At 40.3% G+C, this 14321-nt stretch overlaps 1 protein-coding gene across 2 annotated transcripts in view; it reads right to left on the bottom strand.

Annotated features, from left to right (window-relative positions):
- Positions 1–14321, bottom strand: part of imp3 (IMP U3 small nucleolar ribonucleoprotein 3) — a 290648-nt gene that overhangs the window by 263015 nt on the left and 13312 nt on the right. For both annotated transcript variants that reach the window (XM_041208908.1, XM_041208909.1), the window contains exon 2: positions 11949–12056. In XM_041208908.1, the coding sequence (XP_041064842.1) occupies positions 11949–12056 (108 nt within the window). The remainder of the gene's footprint in view (positions 1–11948; positions 12057–14321) is intronic.

The following is a 14321-nucleotide window of genomic DNA, read 5'->3' as shown; positions in this document are numbered from 1 at the left end:
TCCATACCTGTACCATCTACTGCATTTATGTATTTAATTATTAGTTGTTAATAAAGTCTTCCTGTTAATATACTCAAGACTACTTCATGGTGTCCGAAGCAGGATTCTTCAAAATGCAGGGCCATGGGGGAAAATCAACTAGTTTCCCCATTTCTGTGACACCTACTAAAATCGCACACGAGGACTTTGGGCTCTACTCTAAAACATTTCACTGTCAACCAGCTGGCTAACATTCACTAATGCAGGAAAGGCAAATGACAAAGGATGGTCACTTTGGTAAGGCAGCAGAGGACTGTCAGTAACTATGGAACTGCACTGCAGAAAGGTTAAGGGGAGGTGGTGGGGGAGGAAAGAATCCTGCTCAGCAAAAAGACACTGTAACAAATCCAAAATCTACATATCAATAACTGACTCAGGAGTCAAATATATTCTTATGTGAAGCTATTCCATACAAAGTCTCCAAGTAAATTGGTTGGCAGGAGCATATACACACCATTTAATGCTATAAACTATCACCGTTACAGCATTCAAGCCAATGATGTGGAGAGGTTGTTTTACAACACCAGTACAGCTGGACCCCAGCTCCCTTTTCTCAAAGTATGAAACAACTGCACCATACCAGCAGTTTATTTATATTTTCTGACTCAAGTAATCCAAAAGTTACAATACATCCAGGCTTCATAACCTACAGACATTAAAAAGGGCCCTGAAGTGCATTCAAAATAAACATGCATGTGGAAACACTCAGCTGAAACAGTCTACATTTTTTTTTGTTTACAACTATTTCAAAGCCATGGCGTAACCATGTTACTGCAATGTTAACCACAGAACAATCAAGACGATTTTGCCATCTACATGCTCCATGATAACCAACAGCATATCATTTATTCCACTGGAGAAAAACACATAATAAAATACTAGTTACCAATTAGATCGCAGTATCACATTAGGGTTAATATGAAAAAGGATATCAATAAAATGCATGCCTTTTGCACAGAAGGCTATTAGAGGTCATGATCCAATAATATACCCAAAAATTGAATATTATCATTTCTCTAACTGCATTTTTTGGCAAACATACATTTTATTTTTCAAACTGCAACTCTAAAATATTCAACAAAGACGCTGTTATGTTACTCCAAATTGCTTCATTAGGATCTGACGGGGTTTGTCCCATTTATTGCCATAAAGAAAATTGTATGCTTTATATCAAGTAAGAAAAAACACTCCACTACTACACCCAAAAGCCAAAAAATGGTACACTCAATTAGGTGGAGAAGGAATTCCTGAACTAGGTACAGAGGATGAAAGATTTGTCCCCAAATTAATTTCACAAATCTTCATCATTCACAATAAGCTCCATAGACAATACTTAAATTAATCCACCAGAAATCTCCACCACACCACCACCCCCACCCCCCCAACTTCCTGAAGCCCCAGAAATCATACTCCTCATGGACACATATTACACAGTCAGCTTGTGCTGTTAAAAGCAAGAATTCATACCCACACCAGAACTGTCAGGAATATAGTGAGCATTGCAGCTGCAAGCTCTGAACACCATTTTACCGCATTCAAACATAAAATACTATTTCACAGCAAAATAAACTTATAACAAAAACAGAATTACCTGGAAAAACTCAGCAGGTCTGGCAGCATCGGCGGAGAAGAGTTGACATTTCGAGTCCTCATGACCCTTCCACAGAACACTCGAAACGTCAACTCTTTTCTTCTCCGCCGATGCTGCCAGACCTGCTGAGTTTTTCCAGGTAATTCTGTTTTTGTTTCGGATTTCCAGCATCCGCAGTTTTTTGTTTTTAAACTTGTAACACTGTTAACCCATGGGACTACACTAAGTCCCAAATCATCAAGTCACCTAGAGTGGATTTTGTCATCATTCTGACCGGAAGAGACCATACGATCATTATCTGTCTCGATAAAATCAACTCAGAAGGGGCAAAACTGCACTTATGGACTTTCGAAAGTGTCTACAACTTCACATCAGCATAAAGTCTTTAATTTCTCAGTGCACATTTTTCAACTCATGGAAGGATTAACGATTCTCGAGCCACTGTCTAACTGGCAGCAGAAATGAGCTGCATCCTTCTCCAAATCAACCACTGATACAGAGGTTAAAAACTAAACAGATTTATGGCAGATAAAAACACAACTTTACCACCTTCAGCACAGTGACATTCATTCCAACAACGCTCAGAATCAATTCACACAAATCTCCCATGGCATTTCTCACCATAAGGCAGCAGCATTGTTACTGCAGATAAAAACTGCCAGCTTCACTGCTTTTAAAACTCACTTTCCAGTTGTTTCATCTGGGCTAATTTTCCTTCAATGCATAAGATAGTGGGGCTTAAGAAAAGCAAATCCTGGCATGCTCTGTGAATTGGTCAGTCATACTGTCAATCATGCAACCTCCAAAAGTATTGATGAAAAAAGAGACAGGTCTAAGATTTTCGTCTTGCACCTATCAATACACTCACAAGAATACCAATAAGGGGAAAGCAACAATTTCTACTGTATGTGAAGAGAGTGCTGATTGGTTGGCATGTGGCATTGCCATAGAGAATGCACCAATGATAGCAACTGACAAGTTAACTGCCAAGCTTGTTTGAACTTTAAACCAGGCAGCTGGACTCTGATTGGTCACGGCATTGTCCTGAAGAATGAGTTAGCGAATGGCTGTCACTTATTTTGTTTAGATGAAACAGGTGCAATGTATGGACACATCGAAAAGCTGAAATCTGCAACCTGAATTACTTTAGCCAAGAGTGATGATTCTGGCAACCTCCAGAGTCTTCAATATCTCAGGTGCAGGCCTCCACATGGATCACTAACATGGTAAATGTTACTGTTTAAGTTATTCGATAAGGTGCCACACAAAAGGTTAATAGGCAAGATAAGGAATTGGGGTAATATTTTAGCATGGATAGAGGATTGGTCAATGAATAGAAAGTAGGGAGTGGGCATGAAAGGGGCTTTTTCAAGTTGACGGGCAGTGAATAGTGCAGTTCTGCAAACAGCAGTGCTGAAGCCTTTATTTCTAATCTATATTAATGACTTAGATAAAGAGACAGAGAGTAATATATCAAAGTTTGCTGATGATACAAAGCTAGATGGCAACCTGTGGGAAGGACACAGAGAGGTTGCAGAGATATAGACAGGTTAAGTGACTGGGGAACAAGATGTCAGATGGATTAAAATGTACAGAAATGTGAAGTTATTCACTTTAGTCGTAAGAAAATCAGAATATTTTTTTAAAAGGCATGAACTTGTAAGTGTTGATATTCAAAGAGGCTTGGGTGTGTTTGTATAAGGAATGCAGAAAGTTAGAATGCAGGTGCAGCAAACAATTTGGAAGGCAAATGGCATGTTGGCCTTTATTGCAAGGGGATTGGAGTATGAGAATAAAGAAGTCTTGCTACAGTTGTACAGGGTTTTAGTGAGACCACATCTGGAATACTGTGTGCAGTTTTGGTCTCCACATTTAAGAAAGGACATACTTGCATTAGAGGCAGTACAGAGAAGGCTCTTTAAAATTGGTACCTGGGATGAGAGAGTTGTACTATAGCAAGAGGCTAAGTAAATCAGGCTCATATTCTATGGAGTTTAGAAAAAATGTATCAAAACCTACAAAATTCTGGGGGGACTTGGCAGGGTGGATGCTGGGAAATTGTTTCCTATGGTTGGGACATCTAAAACAGAGGGGCACAGTCTCAGGATAACAGGTCAATCATTTAGAACAGAGCTGAGAAGAAACTACTTCACTCAGAGGGTTGTGAATCTTTGGAATTCTCTACCCCAGAGGGTTTTGGATGCTCCATCGTTGAATACATTTAAGGTTGGGATAGACAGATCTTTGGTGTCTCAGGGAATTAAAGGCTATGGGGAGCGGTTGGGAAAATGGAGATGTAGCCCACGATCAGCCATGGTCGTAGTGAATGGCAGAGCAGGCTCAACTGGCCATATGATCCACTTCTGCTCCTATTTCTTGTGTTTTTGGGTTAAATTCTCAATTTAAAAAAAGCTTTATTGGCTTACAAACCTCATTTCTGGTGGAAAATGTTCAGGCCAGTACAGTAACCAAGATGGTGGTCTCTCTCGGGAAACAAATTGATTGCTTTGCTTTTTTGAAAACAAAAATGGCAGCAATTGCTAATTGCCCCACACCCCACAATTTTGATTTGTGGTTCTTTTATAACTTCATGATTAATTGTTTTCTTTCCTGCTGACTAGCAACATTACTACCTGTTCAATTGAAATTTATGAACATGCAATTGAGCATATTACTCATGATAAAGGATAGTAGTTCTATAGCATGCAATGTGCAATGTATTATTTTGCTAATATGGAACAGAGAGTTGTCAAAGCCACAAAGTTGCAATGCTTTTTTTTAAGCAGACAAAGATTTAGGTCAGAGATTAATTTTTGCTTGGTCCTCACAGAACAACATACGATCTAAATTACTGCAAATAACATTGTAAATGATTCATATTATAATTGGAGGAAAATATGTTAATGGAAAAATACATTTGGCTAATAAGGCATCTATAATACCCAATGAGTACCTGATATATAAAAATCATGTTCTTAGTTGTTCCATTATGGTCCCCATCAAGTATGAATTAACACAATCCAAATCTACAATTTATACCAAATCTCAGTAAATCCTTTCTGGAGAATATTTGTGAATTACAAAGAAAGAAAGAGGAAAGAAAGCCTGACTTGCATTTCTCTCACACCTTTTGGGACCTCTGGACATGTCAAAGTACTTAACAGCCAATAAAGTACTTATGAAATGCCGTCACTATTTTAACTTAGGAATCACATTGCTGTAAGCCATAATGCTCGCGATAGTTAAGAAATCTTTTTCTTGCCATCTCTTGGCAAGCAGTAACTCATCTGGATTCAGCAACTGGGTTTTCTCTTTCACAGTACTCTGGCGGGTAGGGGAAAAATATATTACATGTGGAAGATGTGAGCGCCAAACTCCTGCAGCATGGTCTAAATTTATTATCAGAAGTGAAAGCCACTGAAGAATCCCTTATATAAAAACAGAAAATGTTGGAAAAACTTAGCATGTCCAGCAGCATCTGTGGAGAGAAAAACAGAGTTAATGTTTCGAATCCGTGTGACTCTTCTTCAGAGCTGAATAATTTCCTAGCTTGATGCAGTCTTTGAAGTCCATGCAGCTTAATCACTTGTAATCAAAAGAAATGATAATGAGCAACAAGGCAAGCATTTCCTCAGTCTCAAGCACAAACACCCAGATCTTTTACAGCATAAGATTCAATTTGTATTAAGGAAAAAATCTTCAGTTCAACTAATTTCCTGACAAACAACCTTTCCATTTTCCAACAGGCTAAGTGTCTCCAGTCTTCCACCCTGAAATTTAGTGAAGGAGCAATCATTAAGTTGACCCAAGGCCATCCATAAAAACATATGAAGTACAAACAGAAAATCAAGATCATGTAAGACAATTTTTCCCTCCTCAGCCCAGAGATGACACCAAGACAAAATGTAAAGCAGCAGGTTGAAACCAGCTTACTCAAAACAAACCAGAGATTGAACCCAAGGCCTACATAGCCATTGTAGCCCAGGATCACAGCTGATGGTGCATTGACTGACGATTCCAAAGGAAGGTGGTTACTAGCAGGTGGTTGTGAGGTTTTTCTTAATTTTTTTTCATTCACAGGACGTGGACATCGCTGGCAAGGCCAGAATTTATTCCCCATCCCTATTGCCTTGAAAAGGTGATGGTAAACCGTTTTCTTGAAATGCTGCAGTCCATATGGTGTCGGTACACCCACAATGCTGGTGATGGAACACTTTTTTTACAGCTGAAAACGTAAGTGTATTTTTAAATAAAGTAGTGAGAGAGAACAACACACTTCGGGTGGATTAATTTACATCCATCCCTTTCATTTTTCTATCCTTTTGTCCCAAAAGGCATTAACATGGTGTTTTAAACTCCAGAATCGAGGACAAAGCTTCATCATATCACTGTGGTTCTAAAAGCGTGCCAAAAAATTATGAAATGCATTCAGTATGCAAAGAATTAAATGGATACAGCACATTCTGGGAATCATTCAAGACACCATAAATGGTTCACCCACAGCAGTACAACTATGCAGTGTAACTATGGCAGTTCAAGATATAACTGTGCTTTGATCAAATTCCACAAAACAGCAAGAACATTCTCATAGAACAGCTTGAAAACGAGGAAGAAAAAGGAGCCAAACTTTCTCACTCAGTAATACAGTTCATAGCACAACACAGACTCAACCCAAGGAGACCCTATATCTCTGTCAGGGTGGATAGAGAAAAGATCGACGTCCATGCAGGAGTCTGTCTGATAGAGTGGAAATTACAATACATCATTGATGCATAATGATAGCAGCAAGAGACAGCCATTCTATAAAATTTAAGGGGAAATGGTGGCACAGTGGTAATGTCACTGGACTAATAACCCAGATGCCCAGGCTACAGATTCAAATCCCACCATGGCAGCTGGTGGAAGTTAAATTCGATTGAAAGCTAGTTTCCGTAACGGTGACATGAAACTAACAATTGCTGTTAAAAACCCATCTGGTGCGCTAATGTTCTTTAGGGAAGGAAATCTGCTGTCCTTGCTTGTGACTTCAGGGCCAGAACAATGTGGTCAGCCAGTCAGTTCAAGGGCAATTAGGGATGGGCAACGAATGCCAGCGATGCACATCCCAAAAATATATTTCTAAAAATATTCACTTTCCATCCAGCAATCGTTGATCAGCACCCCAGTAACACAAAGAACATTTGTACAGTATCCAAAACATAATAAAATATCTGAAGATACTTTACATAGGGTGGAGACAGACAAATTGTAAAGATTTTGAGGGGAGAAAAGAGTTGGCTGAAGGCAAGGGGAGAATAGTAGCACCCAGGCAGAGGGATTTAGGGTAGGAACACCAGAGTGCGACCAAGGTGGACTAAGATTGTGCCATCAAGCAAGGAAAATGGCAAGTTCACAATTCCAGCATGACTGGTTGGTATTGAATTTGGGATGGTTTCGGGTGGCATGGTGACAACAGGACAACAGCTTGCTGTGATAAACTTGTAAGGCATGCATTTGTATACTGGTGGTCAGCTGCAATTTAACTGAAGTAGATAACTTGTGTTTACATCATGCCTTGGTGCTTTACCGGCAATGAATTGCTGTCAATATTTTGACAATAGTGCAGTCACTATTGTTCTGTAGGCAAACACAGCAATCGTTCTGGCCCTGAACAGTAAATTAGATTAATGACTAGATAATCTATTTTTGGTGATGTCAGTTGAGGGATAAGCAATGGTCAAGCCATCGTGAGTTCTCCCTTTGAATAGTGCTTCATGACTTCTACATCTATCTAGGCAAACAGGCATCCAAAAGGATGTCCTGCAACAACGCAACAATTACAAGAATTGCACTGAAGTGTCAGCCTATATAACGTTTAAAACCTAGAGCGGGGTTGAAACACACAGCTTTTCAATTGAGAGACAAGGGTAGTACCACTGCGCCAAGTTGACACTTAGTCATAAATATTTTCTGTGAAATGCAACAAAAAATACCATTAATGATTAAAAGATGTTCAACAGTTCCACAAAGACGATATGAAGTAAACAAGAGAGCAAGCGGGTAAACAACATTCAGAAATACCACTTGTCTCAAGAAAATGGGTGATGTTTATAATTCGTATACAAAAATATTGATAGGTTACATTAATTTTGTAGAACTGCAAGAACTTTAAAGCTATTAGTCTTAATGCACCACTTCAGTGCATCAAATTGAGCCTTACAGATCACACACAAAAAGATATAAATCAGTGTTGCCATTGATCTCTCTCTCTATACACATCAAGCTGAAGACAATAATACACCTTGATGTTTTCAATGAGGTACTGTAATTTTATGAACAGCCCTCTCCAGATCCATGAATTTCAAACATGGCAAACAAACAAGAGGGGCTCAAATACAAGTTGTCTGGACACAGTTAATCAGATTGTCCAGCCATGAAAGATGAAAATGACACAAGGGTTCATAATTTGGAAACCTAATAGGGTATCACATGCAGGAGTCACCAGGAAGCATCTTAAAACTGGGTAATCATAAGTGCCTTTTCAGTTTTGTTTTAAAAACCTTTCCACCTCCATATCATTGCCCAACTCCACCCTGACCTCAGTCTATCTGATGCTGCAACCTTCATCCGTGCCTTGATTTCCTTTGACTATTCCAAAGCACAGCTGGCCTGTCTTCCATCTTCCACCCTCCATAAACTTAAGGTCAATCAAAATTCTGCTGCCCATACTCCAAATCACACCAAGTCTCAAGAACTTATACTCATGACCTGTATTATCTCCCAGGTAAGCAGCCTTGACTTTAAAATTATCATTGTTTTCAGCCCATTCCACCCACTTTACCCCACGATCTCCAGCCCCATGGCCCTCCTAGAAAGCTGCAGCCCCCCAATTGTGGTCTCTTGCACATCCTCGATTTTAAAATTGATACACCATTGGTGGTCATACTTGCAGCTGTGTTAATTGTATATTAATTAAGTTTAATTGTATGCAGGTGATGAGCATTAACTGAGTAGTCACTTGTGCTGGTAAAAATCAATGAAACGCTGGTCGTTCAGTTCGGAGGCGCATGCTTGTAATGTGTAACTCTGTAAATGCTTATAAAAGTGACTGAAAATTGGTTCCATTTCTATCCTTCGCAACCTGGCTTTCAGGATTATAACATGGGTACATTAAATACAATTAATGCACAATTAACACAGCTGGAAGTATGACCACCAATGGTGTGTCAATTTTAAAATCAAGGTGTGCAAGGGACCACAATTGGAGGAGTGCAACTTTCTAAGGGTATAGCTATGACACTGGGATCTACCTGGCAATGTGGAAAATTGCCCAGATGTGTCCTGTACTCAAAAAAAAACAGGGCAAATCCAGCCTGGCTAATTACCGCCTCATCAGTCTACTCTCAATCATCAGTATAGTGATGGATGGGATCATCAACAGTGCTACCAAGCAACACTTACTTAGCAATAACCTACTCACTGATGCTCAGTTTGGGTTCCACCAGGGGTACTCAGCTCCTGACCTCATTACGACCTTAGTTCAAATATGGACAAAAGCTGAAATCCTGTGGTGAGATAAGAGTGACTGCCCTTGACATCAAAGAAGCATTTGACCGGGTATAGCATCAAGGAACCCTAGCAAAACTGAAGTCAATGGGAATTAGGGGGAAAACTTTCCACTGGTTGGAGTCATACCTAGCACAAAGGAAGATGGTTGTGGTTACTGGAGGTTAGTCAGCTCAGCTCCAGGTCATCACTGCAGGAGTTCCTCAGGGTAGTGTCCTAGGCCCAAACATCTTCAGCTGCTTCATTAATGACCTTCCTTTCATCATAAGGTCGGAAGTGGGGATGTTCACTGATGATTGCACAATGTTTAGCACCATTTGCAACTGAAGCAGTCCATGTCCAAATGCAGCAAAACCTGGGCAATACCCAGGCTTGGACCGACAAGTGACAAGTAACGTTCGCGTCACAGAAGTGCCAGGCAATGACCATTTCCAACAAGAGAGAGTCGAACTATCATCCTTGACATTCAGTGGCATTACCCCACTATCAACATCCTGGGGGTTACTATTAACCAGAAACTGAACTGGACAAACCATATACATATTGTGGCTACAAGAGCAAGTCAAAGGCTAGGAATCCTGCAATGAGTAACTCACCTCCCGACTCCCCAAAGCCTGTCCTCCATCTACAAGGCACAAGTCAAGAGTGTGATAGAATACTCTCCACTTGCCTGGATTAGTGCAGCTCCAACAACATTCAAGAAGTTTGACACCAGCCAGGGCAAAGCAGTTCGCTTGATTGGCACTCCACCCACAAACATTCACTCCCTCCACCACTGACAAACAGTGGCAGCAGTGTGAACCATCTACAAGATGCACTGCAGGAACTCACCAAGCCTCCTCAGACAGCACTTTCCAAACCCACAAACACTAGCATCTAGAAGGGCAAGGGCAGCAGGCACATGGGAACATCATCACCTGGGAGTTCCCCTCCAAGCTACTCACCATCCTGACTTGGAAATATATCACCACTCCTTCACTTGTCACTGGGTCCATATCCTGGAACTCCCTTCCTAACAGCACTGTGGGTGTATCTGCACCACAGGGACTGCAGCAGTTCAAGAAGGCAGCTCACTGCCACCTTCTCGAGGGCAATTAAGGAAGGGCAATAAATGCTGGCTTTGCCAATGACTCCCACATCCCATAAATTAATTTTAAAAAGTAATGGTTGTCTAAAGGTAAAGATCGGAATTAAGAAAAAAACTTTAGACAGAAAACTAAAATCCTAGCGGCCATGGTGGAAAATAGCAGAAAGCAAGTGTAAATCGCCAGTATACGATTACCCTCAGATGTTCTTGGAGTCTGAATCATATGACCAGGGTAAGAATAAAGTGGATACGCAGACACGGATTATGTCCCTATCAAAGAAAAACAAGGTCTGGCATCAGCATTGTCACTTCCGCCAAGAAGTAAAATCAGAAGTAAATTTGTGAAATGGATGCCTATCAGTTGGATAATGAAGGAGGTTTGGACCTTCTGCTAGAGTTCTTGGTGAAATCTACAAGAAAGATTATTTTTTATGAGGCATGATCAGACTTCGATAGATTTAACAGGTGGTCATTCCATAGAATACATCATGAACTTTAACTGATTGAATTTCATCAGTCATTTTGTACAATCTTGGGATCCCTGCTAGCATTTAAATCACTGGATTGTCCTAAGGTGTCTCATATGGATAGGCTGCTGGTTCTAAGAGAGCAAGACACTATTGGATCAGATGTCTGTTGCCTTGAAAAAATTCTTGGAGATCCAGTCATTTCCTTCAGCCTTCACGGAACAACTGGGACATTTCGAGGTGACACAAAATAAAGGGAACTCAATGGTTGCCACATTTCAAAATGGTCCACATACTGGAAACAGGCACAATACAATGGAAGGATTAAAAACATGCAGAATGAGGATGAAAGCACCTTTTGTAGATCTGGCTGTTACAGCAGAAGACAAAACAAAAAAATAGGTGAATGAAGCCGTAAAGTGCCCACAAAACAGTTAATAGGTGTGACCCGATCATTAGGTGCAAGTAGAGAGGAGGAAACTCAAAATGACACATGACAAAGAATTCTGAGGAAAAGGATGAGTATAATGATGGATCCAAATAAGTTATACTGATCAGAATGAGTTTTAGTCCTGTGATGAATTTGTTAGTTGTGAACAACTTTTTACTGTCCCCAAGTATTAGATATTGCTCGCATGTGTGGAACAGATTGGCTAAAATGTTACCTTGATTCACTAAGCAATGAGAATCACACAAGGTTGAGGAGTATAAAACTCAAGTTCCAAAGAAAAGTCATATTTGACTTAAAATATTAACTCTGTTTATCTCTCCACAGATGCTGCCAGACCTGCTGAGCTTTTCCAACATTTGCTGTTTTGATCCCCATACAAGTTGATTGAGCTCATTTGATTATTCAATGGAAAATGTTATGCAAAGCAATACAGAGCCCTCCAGTAAGATCCAACATCCATCAGGAGTTACCTGGTCTAGATGAAGCAGTTTAATCATTATAGTTGACCTCAGTATCCTCAGGCTACCAGAGGAGGGGGAAAAGGTGGGGAGGAGTAGAAATATTAAGTTTTAGGCATTTGGCATGAAGCTGAAAACTGAACTTCTTTGGGGCAACTTTAGCAAAGGAAGAGATGTGGGTTAATACAAGTTAAAATGCAAACTAAAATACTTAAAATTCACTTTCAAACAATAAACATATCCATGGTTTTCTTTCCCAATTTAAATTAACTTCCTCTTGCTTTACTTAAACTGAGCTGGAAGCACTCACAGTTTTTCCAGTAATCGGTTGGTGCTCTTTGCCCGGAAGGAGTCTTTCTTATCAAGATCTCGGATTTTGCGTGCCAATTCTCGAACTTCCCTACTCAGCTTATTGTACCTAAAAGTTTGAAAATAAAAGTGTTGAAAATCTAAATTTTCACCATTAAATAACTAGTTCCACTTTTTGACTGGACAAAATGTAGGGCAATTAAAGACGAGTAGGATCAAAGGCATCATTGGTTCTATCATACACACCAAATAAAAATACATTTCAGTCTATCAGCAAGCCAAATTTTTAAAAAAGCCTAACCCAAGTTGTGGGCCATGGTCCCAAACTGTCACTCTTGCACCTAAATCTCAAAAGTGATGAGGGCAGTTTTAGACTTTCAAATCATTCATCTTCTTGAAAGCTCTAGAAAAATTAATCATCAGTTTGGTTTTCAGCATGACTGCAGCACTGGTGATCTTGTTTGCAATTCCAAAAACATACTGCGATCCAAGGATTTTGAGATTTGTTCTCCAAAAATTTCAGTGGAATTGTAATTGTCCTTGACAATTGCTTTCACCTCCTTCCCTCACTCACCTGTTGTTCTCCCTATCTGGTCCAACTTTAACTGGAATTTACTGTCTCAGTGAAGTTGCCAAGATCTCAGTGCCACAGTGCATTTATCTGGCTGCCCTACAGAGAGTATTTTTTCTTCAGAGAATGAAAAGGCAGCCTGTGGCTGGGAAGGGAAAGTGTCCTGACAAGTCAGGCTAGCAAACACCGCCTGATATGCTGGATGGTCTTTAGTGGAAAGCCTCAATTGTCAAGATCCAAGAAATTGCCTTCAGGAAATAGTTTTGTCTAATTTAAAAAGAATTGAGAATCACCATTTGGCAAAATAACTTTCAGCTCTATTCACAGGGCTTTTTATTCAGAGCCTTGGAGAAAGAAACTTGAAATGAAGTGCAAATACTACAACAAATCTGTCCATAGCCAAAGCTTTGGTGAAACCAGCATTATGCAGCAGTAAATCGACAATGAGGCAGCAAGAGGGGAATCACAACTTTTAAGTAAGAGCTGCAAGCCACACTTACAATGGGGCCTAAGTTAGTGTGTGCAACCTAAACACTCGGACTCCTTGTATCTAAATTTCGTACAAAAACTCATTTGCACCAGACTGTAAACCTCATCCTGCTCAGGAAAGGAGAAAAGAATGCACCAAAACTCTCCCAACAACAGTAATTTGCATTTATGTGGCACCTTTGACAAAGCGAAACATTCCACGGTGCTTCATGGGAGCGTAATCACACAAAATTGACAGCAAGCCAAAAAGAGTGTGTTAATGGAACGGGTAACTAAAAGCTTGGCAAAAGAAATCATTTAAACAGTGTCTTAAAAGAAAAATGATATAGAGAACTTTAAGGAGGGAATTCCAGGGTTTAGAGTGTGAAAGCACAGCCTCCAATGGTGGGTAAAAGGAGTCAGATGATGCACAAGTGGTCAAATACAGAGGAACACAGTTCTTAGACGGTTGTAGCATTGAAGGAGATTGCAGAGATATGGAGGTGCAAAATCACAAGGCATCAGTGGTCTGGGAACTAATGGAGATCAGTGAACACAGAGGTGGACAGGTGAACGGGACTTGGTGCAAGTTAAGATATGAACAGCAGAGTTTTAGATGAACTCAAGTTCAGGGAAGATGGAAGGCCAGCATTGGAATAGTTGAGTCTGGATGCAACAAACACATGGCTGAGGGTTTCTGCAGCAGATGGACTGGTACAGAGGCAGAGATGGGTGATGTTACGTAGGTGGAAGCTCAGCTCAGAGTCAAATAGGATGTCAAAGTTGCAAACAGACTAACTCAGCCACAGGAAGTAAATAGGAGTTGGTGGCATGGCAACAAAGGTATACAGCAGGGGCCAAAGGCTATGGCATTGGTTTTCCCAACTTGAGCTAGAGGAAATTTTATCTTATCCAGGACTGGATGTCAGGCACGCAATCTATCAACACAGAGGAAATATAGGAGCTGAGAGAGATGGTGGGAAAGTAGAGGTGGCCTGATCAGTCTACCAGATGTCATGTCTTTGGAATGATGCTCCCAAGGAACAGCATGTAGATGGGAAATAGAAGTATCATGAAATCACAAAGGTTTGTGTAACAGGATGGATTGTTGTGGAAAAGGGGACACGTTAAAAGGGACAGTTCTTTAGTCACTCAATTAAGACAGGCTGAATTTATGAATTAATCCTACCCCTTGGGAACAGCACAAGCTAAGCATTCTGTCCACTCAAACAACCAGAAAAGCCCAAATTTTCAGACTATAAATCTCAGGATTTCGGGATTTCTAGATACAGGTTTGCAAATAACTATTGCCCATGTTATGCATTATGCAAACTT

Source organism: Carcharodon carcharias, chromosome 16 (assembly GCF_017639515.1).
Source record: "Carcharodon carcharias isolate sCarCar2 chromosome 16, sCarCar2.pri, whole genome shotgun sequence".
Taxonomy (NCBI): Eukaryota; Metazoa; Chordata; class Chondrichthyes; order Lamniformes; family Lamnidae; genus Carcharodon; species Carcharodon carcharias.
This window is presented reverse-complemented; position numbering and strand designations above follow the sequence as displayed.